Raw genomic sequence first — 13,233 nt, forward strand, 5'->3', positions numbered from 1 at the left:
ATTCGTTGGCAAAATAGTTGTGCAGACACATAGGAAGTTGGAGGGAGAGTGGATATTAACAGAGTGTACTTCAGAAGAAGGGAGGCTAAACGAGGGTAAATGTGTAATTGGGTTGAAGGTGCCGTTGTTAGGAAGGAGAAGACCAACTCCTCGTGGATTGCGGCTATCATGAACCGCCGCTGCAAGGCAGTCCACTGAGGCGGATGGTGTGTGCAGCTGAGGTAGTGTAACTCTCCACGGGAAGAGTGTTGCCCCAGGGCAGTGAGCGTAGATGGTGGGGATGGTAGTGCAGGGCATCCCAGCACCGGTAGTGCTGGCGCGGCAAGAAATGCAAAGACAACGTGTTGCAGTCCAGGGTCTTTTACTCACAGTTCGTATATTCCAAGTCACTTCGGCCAGCAATGACTGCCCGAGCCGTGCTGCGTCCACCAGGTGAGGGGCTCGGTCAACCCCCAGGCAATTCAGGAGTATGGTACAGAACTCCCTTCTATCCTTCCTCTGGCTCGTGCCCCACCAGTGACCAAGCTTTTGTCCAGCTGCCGCGGATCTATGCGGGTAAACGTGGGCCCCGTTTATGGTGCCTTCCTAGTAAGGTTTAGCAGGGGGTCGCACCAAGTGATGATCACGACCTCCGGTTCTTGGCTGAGGATTATTTGCCTCCACCAACTTGGGATCCTGTACCCTTTTCTTGCCTGACCCGTCACCCGTAATTTCCTGGGTCCTTAGGGTCCCTTCTGCCTTCTTGTTTCTGAGCCCTTCTGTTTCTGCTTCTCTGTCACTCCTCCTTCTTTCCTGTTCCTTCTTCTCCTCCTTCCCTCGGCCTCTTCTCCAGGCCTACTTCTCCTTCTCCTCCCAGGCTCTGGCCTTTTCTCTAGGCCTGCCTCTGAGCAGAGCTCCTACAGAGCCTCTGCTCCCTGTCACCTCTCCACTGTACTTCTGTCTGACTGAACTGAACCCTGTCCTAAGATAGTGCCCACCTTTTATACCTCCCCTCTGAGTGTGAGCTCAGGTGACCAGCTCAGAAACCGTCCCCTTCTGCTCCTATGTGGCGCCCCAGGGGTCTGGTTTCCACGGTAACAAGCAATGTTATGTCTGAGAGCAGGTGGGAGGTCTCTTGGTCAGGAATCCTATGCATGCCACACCTCCTGCCCAGTCCTGGGAGGGGAAGGACTTCCCCTATATAAACCTGGGGCTGAGGCAGGGTTAGAGAGTTCAGAGGGAGAGATCAGCCAGGAGGGCTGACAGGGAGCTGTGGCTCCGGCTGGGCCCAGCTCCTGGGCCATGCCAGAAGTAGAGACAGAGAAGAGAAGCAGATATAGGAAAAGAACATCAGGAGCTCTGTGGGAGCAGTGCTATAAGGAGTCAGGGGCTGGCAGCTGCAGAGCTCGCCCTGACTGAGAAGCTATCACCGGACCCGGAGTCCGAGGCTGTGGGGACTAATCTTTACCCAGCAGCAGAAACCGCCCGGCAGGGGATTTCAGGTCCTCTGGCCAAGAAACCCGAAGGCACGGTCACACGCGTGGGACCAGCACCGCCGTCGTGGAGCGGACGCCACTAGAAGGCCCCGAGTCACCGGCCATACGGGTGAGCACCACACGGTACACTCAGGGACGTGGGCTACTTATACCCGCCTCTAGCAAGGTAGCCAGAAGAGTACAGTCAGTTTGGGAGGCCTACAACTCCGCCTGGCCAGGGGAGATCCCATCTGCTCAAGGACTGACCAGGCCCCGATCGCTAGCCAGTACTCCGGGAGGGTCTATCTTTATCACCAGTAAAGACCCTGAACAACACCGCATCGTCTCTGAGTGATTCCTGCTACCCCCATCATCCACGTCGACTGCCCTGAGGCCATACCCCTCCCGTTGGGGGTGATACTATCACGCTGCACAATCCTACCACCGGCCTCAGCGGTCTGCCCTGCAGCGGCAGCTCCTTCGCTGCATTCAACGGGTGGCGTAGTCGTCCAACATCTACCGCTAATACAACGCCACTTAGTCTGACTCCCTGGGCACGGACCGGGTCACCGCCACGAGACTACAACCCTCAACAGATCCGGCTCCGGGTAAGCTCCCGCGTGCGCAACGCTGCGCGACACAGGCCCAGGGGCGCGTCACCTACATCACTGGGTTTTCCTCCCCCCTCCCCACTCCAGCCAGGGACATGGTCTGTCGTGCCTGCATTACTGTATAAATGGGAGCACCGTTGAGCTGTCCCCCGGAAATGGGGTGTGTGTGATGCATGCAGCTAACTGAGCCCTGGTCAATACTCCATCCTTACTGGAGCTCATGTATTGATTGATTGGAGTGTGCTGACGCATTGTGTATACATACAGTATGTATGTTTGTGTAATAGCGTTTTTGTGCACCTGTACATTAATTAACCATATGTTCACTCTTTAACACAAACAGTGACACCGCTTTCTACAACACCACACCTTCATCAGCTATTGGCTTGTGCATGGCAGAGTGCGACAAATCAATAGGCAACCCTGGCACCACAACCTCACTAGAACACTCCGGCAAGTGTTCTGGGTTGACCACGTCAAAACTTTCAGGTACTTGAAAACCCTTCTCTTCAAGAAAGCTTACAGCCTGGAATGACCACATTACCACCTCATCACCACCGGAGCTACCACAATCCTCCACCCTACTGTCTCCTTCCCCATTATTCTGTAGATTGTAATCTCGCATGGGCAGGGTTCTCTCCCTTCTCTACCAATCTGTCACTGTTATTCTGTTCATTGGAATCTATATTCGTATTTTGTATGTAAACCCTTTTTCACATGTACAGCACCATGGAATGATTAAATAATATCCGTCAGCCAAGTTTTCTTAATCAGATAAGAACAAGTGTAAAGTTTGTGAACAACATTGCTTTTACTCGTTAATAAAGCATATACTAACCATGTCAGTCGTCTGCAGTGTGTTCTCTTATTGGCTTGCTCTGTGTAACTCATTTTATCAGAAGATTCTCCGAAAAGGTCTCCATCAAAATGTGAGAGCGTTAAAATATCTGTAGCTTCAGGTCCTGGTATTGTATTTATCATGCCTTCAGGCCAGGAAAATAGTAAAATATGATAAATCATGAAAATAGTGGGGCTACACATTCAGTACATGTGACTAAGGAGTCTATTGCGTAACTTTCTTCTGCTCTTTCAATTACAGAACAACTAGTAAAAAACATGCATTGCCATACTGTACATTGTGAGAAATAGGAGAGTTGTCTAATTATTCGTTTTTACAGCTTGTACAATGTTTTCTGGCCTGGGAAAAGCAAACTTGTATCATAATCTGAGTTATTTTCAATTCTGTCTTGTATCTTTTGTGTTACAAGACTTTATAACAATTTCTTAAAAGGTATTGGCCCGCCATGGACCCTCTCTGTTTTGTTTTATTTTTAAAGAGGAACTAAACTTTTATTTATTTATTTTTTATCATTTTGCCCAGCTTGTAAAGTTATGAAACTTTGCAAATCACTTAGGGAATTTATCTTCATTCCTGTAAAAAAAAAATGCTTACTTTTCCCCAACATGGGCACTGGAGAGAAACTGAACTCTTATACTCATTTGGAGTACAGATGATGGCACAACATTCAGAGGAGGAGACAGGTGCTGACGATTTCACAGCCAACATAAGTACTCCAAAAGAGTACATTCTGATAGCAATCCAGCTAAAGGCAAGCAAATACACTGGAGATAAGCTGGTTTTTGGAAGCCACCTACATGCAATTTTTTAAAGGAATTAAGACAAATTCCCTAATAAAGTAATTTGCAAAGTTTCGTAACATTTAATACTAGAATTATTAAAAAAGGAAAGTTTAGTTACTTTTTAAAGGGTATCATCAAAATAAACTGATCAACTAATTGTAGGGTGCGCAAACTAGGTGGGAATGTAGCACACATCTATCATTTCTAGGGAATCCCATCAAAAGAAGCTCAGTTCCTTTACAATGCTATTATGAAGAAAATAAAGTATTATGCAGTTCTTATTAAACATAAATGGCTATATAATGCAGAGATGTGTTTTGTCCTCCAGAGCAAGGGATACTTTTGTAGCAAAAATCTGTTTTGGCTAAATGGTGAAGCTTCCAAGAGAAGAACACTTCTTTTCAGGGTTGCCAATCATCCAGAAAACACTACATACAGGTGCATCTCACTAAATTAGAATATCATCAAAAAGTTAATTTATTTCAGTTCTTCAATACAAAAAGTGAAACTCATATATTATATAGAGTCATTACAAACAGAGTGATCTATTCCAAGTGTTATTTCTCTTAATGTTGATGATTATGGCTTACAGCCAATGAAAACACAAAAGTCATTATCTCAGTAAATTAGAATACTTTATAACAACAGCTTGAAAAAAGGTTTTTAAAATCCGAAATGTTGGCCTACTGAAATGTATGTTCAGTAAATGCACTCAAAACTTGGTCGGGGCTCCTTTTGCATCAATTACTGCATCAATGCGGCGTGGCATGGAGGCGTCAGCCTGTGGCACTGCTGAGGTGTTGTGGAAGCCCAGGTTGCTTTGATAGCTGCCTTCAGCTCGTCTGTATTGTTGGGTCTGGTCTCTCATCTTCCTCTAGACAATACCCCATAGATTCTCTATGGGGTTAAAATCAGGCGAGTTTGCTGGCCAATCAAGCACAGTGATACTGTTGTTTTTAAACCAGGTATTGGTACTTTTGGCAGTGTGGACAGGTGCCAAGTCCTGCTGGAGAATGAAATTTCCATCTCCTAAAAGCTTGTCAGCAGAGGGAAGCATGAAGTGCTCTAAAATTTCCTGGTAGACGGCTGCACCGACTTTGGTCTTGATACAACACAGTGGACCTACACCAGCAGATGTCATGGCTCCCCAAACCATCACTGATTGTGGAAACTTCACACTAGACCTCAAGCAGCTTGGATTGTGTGCCTCTCCACTCTTCTTCCAGACTCTGGGACCTTGATTTCCAAATGAAAATTGGAACTCTGGAACCTTGTGGAGTGTGTCAATCACTGCCTTCTGGACATCTGCCAAGTCAGCAGTCTTCCCCATGATTGTGGAGCCTACTGAAACAGACTAAGGGACATTTTTAAACGCTTAGGAAGCCTTTGCAGGTGTTTTCGTTAATTATTTTAATTTACTGAGATAATGACTTTTGTGTTTTCATTGTCTGTAAGCCATAATCATCAACATTAACAGAAATAAACACTTGAAATAGATCACCCTGTTTGTAATGACTCTATATAATATATGAGTTTCACTTTTGGTATTGAAGAACTAGAATAAATTAACTTTTTTATGATATTCTAATTTAATGAGATGCACCTGTAGTTTGTATAAATAAAACACTTTTTTCCCTGTGCGTAAAAAAATTGATATTGTGACATGCAGAAGTAGTGCTGTTGCTTTAAAAGCATTCAGCAACCATTAGAAGTAACATAGTCACAGGAGAAGGGGAGTGTTTTAGCAGAGCCCCAGGGGGATTGTGGGGAAGTTGTTTACTGTGTGGCTGGAGCCGAAGAGAAAGGTGGTGTGTGTGATCTGTATCTCACAGAAGTGCCCCTGCAAGTGAAAAGGATTCAAGTCAGGAGTGAAGCTAAGCACAGGTGAGGTAGAGTTCCTGAATTAGCAGTGCAGAGTATTGTCAGGCAGAAAGCTAAGGACTGGAAGAAATGGTGTCACAGGTATCATCTCCTTCAGCAAACCCCCCCCCCTCCATTTCACTGTGCTGTAAAGAATGCTGTGTTAATTAATGTGCATTTGCATTAGAACTGTGCTGTCCTGTACTACTGGCAAGACTGTGAACTGCTGTGCTGCTAAGGAAACTGTACTCTTTGTCACTGGAGCCTGTTGCTCATAAGATTTCACTTCCACTGGCTGTGAGTCTTCTTATTAAATGCTACTGTTCTAATGTTTATGAGGACTCTTGTCAAGTGTGTCTGGTCAGCAAGTGAGACAAGCTACGTGTCTGTGCCTGAGGGTCAATACCCCTGTGTGCCTGAGAGAAGCTGCAGCACATGGTCTATGGTCGCCCTGAGTAACGTTTCCCCCAGGATTCCAAAGAATTCATGTAACCAGTCTCACCCCTATCTGAACCTAGCGGCGTGCGTGTAACTTATGTCTGATTTTTTTGAGGTTGGAGAAATTTTCTGCAGATTATTATGACTGAAATTATCATCATTTTACAGTTCACAGTAAATGCTGCCAATCAAAATTATATTGTAGACAAACATCACTTAAAATCCTAATGATTCATTATAGTTTTACAGTGTGTCTGTAAAAAATGTTATCAGTCCGTGATCTTTTCATAAGTTGTCCAGAAAAAATCTAAATCAATTTGACCCTAATAGGTTATGTAGAAATGTGTTTTCTAAACGAGATTACACCTTTATGATATTCACACCAGTACAATACTGATGACTGAACCATCACAAATTCTCTCTATGGGATTGAGGGTTGACAGTTCTAAAGGGGTTGTCCAGTACTTTTAAAAATATGACAATGTGTTTTACTGATCAATAGAAGCTTCTTTCTAATTACCTCCTGGTGCTGTTTCTGCCTGTGAGCGGCGCTATCGGTGGCCGCTCACAGGCACCACGTGACCCCCTGCTGATGTGACATGAGGCGTGACTCAGCGCTGGGGTGCCCGCGGTCGCTGCTGGCTTGTGGTCGGGGTTATTCCCCGCGTCACACCCAGCAGCCACCAGTGGAACGCGGAAGAGGAACCCTCAGCTGCAGCCTGGACTTGTCAGCGGATGTCAGAGCCGGCTGCAGCCAGGGGTCACGTGCTGCCTGTGAGCGGCCACCAATAGCGCCGCTCACAGGCAGAAACAGCACCAGGAGGTAATTAGAAAGAAGCTTCTATTTATCAGTAAAACCCATTGGCAGATTTTTAAAAGTACTGGACAACCCCTTTAACTATTTCACTTCACTATAGGATTTTCTCACTTTGAACATGGCATAGAAGTAGCTCAAAAGAACAATCACCATCCACAGCAAAGGAGATACAGCATACTCTCCAATGTAGATACAGAAACAGTCTAGTGAGTACATCAAGGAGTCGGATTGTTTCCATATCTCCTATTCAAGAATACAGAAGAGTATTTTACATTGGTAATGTCGAGTCACCTGAGTTGTCAGAATCATTCATGTAGTCATCCGGTGTAAACCCAGCCTCCAATAAAGCAGTTCTACTAGCGCTCCTGACAACTTCTTTGGCTAGGCCGCGGAACTCAGATAGATGGTTGGCCACCTAAGAATTACACAATTTCCAAAGTGGAAATTAACGCATGGTCATATTTCCCATTGATTCTGAAGAAATTAATAAAACATACCTCTTCTAGTTGTTTAAATTGAATGTCTGTGAACTCTTTCAAAGTATATGTGTACCCCTTCTCAATGCGACACAGACCCATGTCACTGATTCGGTAACACATTTCTTGGATATTGAGGAGAGCAGGGCGCACATACTGCAGGAGGAAAAGGTAATGATTAAGCTAAGCCTTTTTTCACTATACATATAAAATAAATTAGTTAATTATACAACAATTCTAGTAAAGGGAATCTGCCACCACATTTCTGTTACTGCATCTAAAAGCAGCATGATGTAGGTGCAGAGACCCTGATTCCAGTGATGTGTCACTTACCGGGTTGCTTGCTAATGTTTTGATATAATTATCGTTTTCCCTGCTGCAGACTTACTAGTTCTCAGAATGCTGAGCTTTGTATAACCCTAGCCACACCGCTGATTGGCAGCTTTCTCTTTATACTGTGCATAGGCAGAAAGCTGCTAATAAGGTGAGGGCAGGGTTATACAAAGCTCATGAATATGGAAGGCTACAGGTTTATTAGTGATAATCTCCAGCTGATAGAATAGTTATTTTGTCAAAACTACAGGAAGCAACCCAGTAAGTGACACATCACTGGAATCAGGGTCTCTGTCTCTATATTATGCTGTTCTAAGATTAGGTGGCAAAACCTAGCGACAGATCCCCTTTAAATCTGCAGAAAACTGCACATATAGGCTAGACTTGATAATTAGCCGGCTTGGGATACATACTGAATTAACAATGAACAGATTCTCCTGCAGGGCTTTACGACATTTACTAATTTTCTTGGCACGAACATTTTTTCTCCATACAGTAAAAGCTTTCCATTTTCTGAACAGAGCAAATGTAGGAATCTGTTTCATTGACTTATGGTAAAGATATTCCTGTTTCCAGCGCTCCAGCTCCAAGAATAATACGTCTCCATCACACATGTGGGTGACTCCTCTGTCACTTATGGTGTAGTAGTCGTGTTTGTTGATGTTTTCATGGCTTACAATTCTATGTAAAGGCAAGGAAAAATAAACTTAAATATGTAAAAAAAAAAAAAAAAAAACTATTATTATTATTATATTTCATTATTTTGTAATAGTAAAAGACAACTTAATATTGTAGGAGAAAACTATTTTAATTTTTGTGTTAATCAAATTTTAAAATAGATATTTTCATTGGCCTGAAGCATTCAGATCTTTATCAAAGACAGATCTCCAATCTCCAAGTCATTATTAGGCATGTTTGACTGAGGTAGACATATTACTGTAGAGCATTACTAGGACAAGAAGAGTTCCATAGAAACTAACCCAAAAATTGCCCCTCTAATGCAAAACTTTGGGGCACAATATAAATAACAACCTATTTCTAATGCAACAAATCATTTACACAATTGCACAATGAAGTTTTAAATGTTTCTTCTACGTACCTCAAGTTGTATGGATCATATTCAACTGAAGATCTGGGAACAGCAGGGGACATATACAGAAAGCCCAAATTCTTATTTCCCAGTAGTATGCTGATAATCTGGAGGGGGTCACTAATCTCGGCCTTTATGACATCTTCTGCACTCTCAAACAAACTAGTTGGAGGTGAGGGAACTCTTTTATAAGAGCTAGGTCTTGAATAAGATGTCCTTGGCTGCTTTGGTGGAGTTGGAGATAAGGTTCTACTGACGTCCATCTGTAACTAAAGGATTAAAAGTATATTAGTGATGAAGACTAAAAATATTACAATCACCGCAGTAAACTAGAAAGATATCTCATCAATGGAAAACAATTGAAAAATAAGAAATGACATTGTGGTGAGATAATATAGTAATGCGCGTTAGGGGCAGTGGAAGGTGGTGGGAGCAGCCCCTACAGTTAGATTTTGGTTTCTTACAGTTTTGAGGCATGTTTACATACAGTACTGTACAAATATTTTAAGCAAGCATGGAAAAACATTGTAAAGTAAGAATGATTTAAAAAATAGAAGTGTTAAAGGGGTTGTCCAGTACTTTTACACTAATGGCCTATTTTTCAGATGGCCTATTCATCAATATCAGATCGGTGGGGGGCACTAAACACGGCACCCCGGCCGATCAGCCGTCTCAAATGCCAGAGGCCAGATGTAATCCCAAGGCAGGCAGCAGGCGGTTGTAGCAACCCAGCAATCGGATCCACTACTGCTTCGAACGTGACACTACCATCATTTTATAGACAATCATCTTGGCTATCTCACACATAAATTTGACTTGCAACTATTTAGCATAAGATTAGTTGTGCAGATTCGAGTCATGTCACTGTATCATTACTGTATTGTTGGTGAAAAATCTTTTTCTTCCTGTATACTACAAAATACAACCTGTTCTCACATTCCCTAATAGCTCAGTGTGTTATCAGGTTGATTCCCAAGCGAAAAGTCACTGGTTCAAATCGAGGAGCAGTCATGAAAAAGATTTCCCAAGAAAACAGAAACCGTATCATCCAGCTCATCGATAGGGGTCTCTCGACCAAGAAAATTGGCAAACTGCATCATGTGAGTGCCATGACAGCGGGAAGAATATGAAATGAAGTCTGTCCATCCATTCAAAAGCCAAGAGGTGGACGTCCAGGCAAAATATCGGAGTCAACAAGTCGGCTCATCACAAGGTCTATCAGTTCTGGCATAACAAACACAGCAGTGGAGGTGGCTCACATGCTTCATAATAGTGAGATCACAGACGTCCATTCAAGCAAGCAAGCAACGTGTGATGCACATTACGCAAGTCTGGAATGGTGGCCAGAAAAAAGATGAAGAAGTCTGGACTTCAACATCGTCATAAGAGGCATCGGCTCGGGTTTGCAGAAAGTAGGAAAACTGGACAGTAAGAGATTGGAAATGGGTGATTTGGAGAGATGAGACGAAAGTCAATAGACTAGGCATTGATGGGTGCAAATGGGTCTGGAAGAAACAAGAGAAAAAAAGGCTAACAGATCAAGAAATTGAAGGAGCTGTCAAGTTCGGTGGAGGAAGCCTGATGTTATGGGGTTGTTTCACAGCCAAAGGCATTGGATACTTGACCAGGATCGATGGTGGTCTCATTTCTGAGCTATATGTGAGTACACTACAAGACGTATGAAGAAAAGGTGAAAAAAATCGGCACATCCATCAAGATTGTAAAATAATGAAATGTAAAAACTTTAGTGGTACATAATTAAAAATTAAAAATAGAAACCTCCTACAAGATGAATTACTTCGTACACTCACATACTATGGGTATGAAAAGGACGACATAGTGTTCCAGCAGGACAATGACCCGAAGCATACGTTGAGATTGGTGAAGAAATAGTTCAAAGACAATGAAGTAGAGGTGCTGGATTGGCCCCGACAGTCCCCAGACCTCAACCCAATCAAACACTTGTGGGTAGAGTTGAAGAAAAACCTGTATACATACAGCAGTTAGAGCAGTTCTCTGAACAGTTATACCTATATAACCCCGCCCACACCACTGATTGGCAGCTTTCTGACCATGTACAGTGTGCACAGCTACCAATCAGTGTCAGGTTTGGCATTATACAGAGCTCTTGAATATGGAGCTGGTACCTGGCAGCAGGTTACTAGTCCTCTAGTGATAATCTCCTGTTAATAAAACAGAGATTTAATCAAATTTACAGCAAGCAGCCCAGTAAATGACACATCGCTGGAATCAAGGTCTCTGTCTCTACATTATGATGCTCTCAGATTAGGTGGCAAAAACCTGGTGACAGATTCCCTTGAAGGAGAACCAGCCAGCAATAAGAGGATTTTTACATTTTTTGGGACTTAAATATTATAGGACCAATTTGCTTATGGCTGTGTGCCCACGATGCGTTTCTTAAGCGTTTCCGCAGCCGCAATTCCGCTGCAGAAACGCTTAAAGAACGCTTGGTAGAAGGTCTGCCATGTCCCCCAACGATAATCCGCATGTGCTGTGCACATGCTGCAGAGATTTCCGCTGCGGATTATCATTGCGGAAAAATACGCAGCACTACCAATTATTTTGCGGAAGCGCGGCGTTTTCGCGGCCATTGACTTGCATTGGAACGCATGGAATCCACATCACTGGATCTGTACACGTGCATTCCATGCGTTTCAATGTGCGGATGGTACCCGGGTCTCTCCTCCGGACCTGGGTACCATAGAACCTGTAAAAAAAAGAATAAAACAAAAAATAAATATTGTACTTACCTTCTGATGGCCCCCGATGTCTTTTTCTGGGCTTGCCGGCAGCTCGCGGTGGACTCAAGGACCTGCGCTGACGTCATTTAGTCATGTGAAGGGTCATGCGACCGCTGACGTCGGCAGGTCCTTTAGTGTACCGCGAGCTGCCGGCAAGGCAGGACGCATCGAATAAAGACACCGGGGGCCATCAGAAGGTAAGTATGTTATTTATTTTTTAACATTCTTTTGGTCACACTATATAAATCCATGCTGTTTGCTTGGATTTATATAGTGTGACCAAGTTGTCAAGCACTTTCCAAGTGATGCTAAAATTGCTTGGAAAGCGCTTGTCAAGGCGGGAGTGCCGAAACGCGCGTCGGGGAGCCACACAGCGTGCAGTCTCGATCCCATTACAAGGTGAATCATATCTCTGATGTGACATTTCTTTCTTCTGGTACTTTCTATAATCGATATGCATTATGAAGGCTTATGTCTCTATGCGGGTGTACTAGTGGTAGCCATTTATTTGTCTATAGATATGATTACCCTAAGTGATATGTCTATAGTTTAAAACGATATGTGAGGCATGCGATATCTGTACTCTGTGGTGACACCTGGTGGTTGTTTTTAAGTATGTTTTATTTGTCTATGTGTAATGGCTTCTGACATATGCTGTGCCACCATAGCCTTATATGATGTTATGATTATTTATATATATATTTCTCAATAAAGATACTTTTTCTATTATTTTCTTTATAATTTTTTGGCCGTATATTCGTATTTCTTTCTTGCTTCGGCACTTCGGGATATATGTTGCTTATACGAATGGCCCTAGATATATAGTCTTCTGATTGGTTGTAATATGGAGATACTTGTTATCTTCACAATATATGTATATGGCAACCTTATATTCGGTTCTAATCCTTCTTCTAATCACACTCTAAACAGACTCTGATCAGAGTTTGATAATAGTGTGTTCCGATTTTCTTGGATGAGTTGAAGATGGAAAAAAATTCTTCATATTCTCCATTGTCAGTAAGTGAAAATTGAACTACACTCAGATTTCATCCAAGTGCAGTGCAATTTTTTCCACTGACTTATTGACTTGGATGGTTGAGTGTGACCCGAATATCGGATTTTTTTCTTAGGACAGACTCTGCCCGAGGAAAAAAAAAAATCGGCATGTGTACGGCCCCATAGAATAACACTGGTATGAGGACCAAAAATACGGTCATTTGCACGAGCCATAATGCTTAACATTAGCTTGGATATGACAGATGGGCTATTTAGTAGCCACAGTGCAAAATTGTATATTTCTACTGTATCTTACCTGTTTTTCTTTTAAATCATCTGGAAGATCAGGAAGCCTTATAGTAGATGAGACTGATCGCAGTTTCTTTTCCACAGAAGATGCACGTAAAAGTATACCTTGATTTATCAAATCTTCTTTGTTCTTTTGGTATATATATTCAGGTTGATTTTGATCCTGATATGTTTTTAGTACAGGCTTTTAAACATGTAAAGAAAATAATGTGTTAATAGACACGTACAACATGGTTTTACTTTCATCTAATAAAAAGTACATAACTGCAATGCTTTTATGAAGATCTGTAGATAGATATTGTCACGATTATCGCAGCACGGGAAGGTCACGCAGAACTGTAGCACCCTGAGGACTCGGTTGCTACAGGGGTATTGCACCTCAGACCAGAGGTGTGGTATTCCACTCCCGGGTAAGGATGGAGTGTGGAACTGGGCTCAGTTAGCTG

General features: G+C 43.0%; 1 protein-coding gene across 1 annotated transcript in view; it reads right to left on the reverse strand.

Annotated features, from left to right (window-relative positions):
• The window catches only part of DNAH6 (dynein axonemal heavy chain 6), a 493,878-nt gene that overhangs the window by 460,218 nt on the left and 20,427 nt on the right, over positions 1-13,233 (reverse strand). Inside the window, exons 3-8 of the mRNA XM_073637077.1 lie at positions 12,795-12,971; positions 8,730-8,989; positions 8,044-8,311; positions 7,319-7,453; positions 7,113-7,236; positions 2,904-3,048 (exon numbers count right to left, since the gene is read on the reverse strand). Of these exons, the coding sequence (XP_073493178.1) occupies positions 2,904-3,048; positions 7,113-7,236; positions 7,319-7,453; positions 8,044-8,311; positions 8,730-8,989; positions 12,795-12,971 (1,109 nt within the window). The remainder of the gene's footprint in view (positions 1-2,903; positions 3,049-7,112; positions 7,237-7,318; positions 7,454-8,043; positions 8,312-8,729; positions 8,990-12,794; positions 12,972-13,233) is intronic.

This window comes from Phyllobates terribilis, unplaced genomic scaffold, assembly GCF_046119375.1.
Source record: "Phyllobates terribilis strain yellow unplaced genomic scaffold, ASM4611937v1 Scaffold_1__5_contigs__length_1240528914, whole genome shotgun sequence".
NCBI classification, from domain to species: Eukaryota; Metazoa; Chordata; class Amphibia; order Anura; family Dendrobatidae; genus Phyllobates; species Phyllobates terribilis.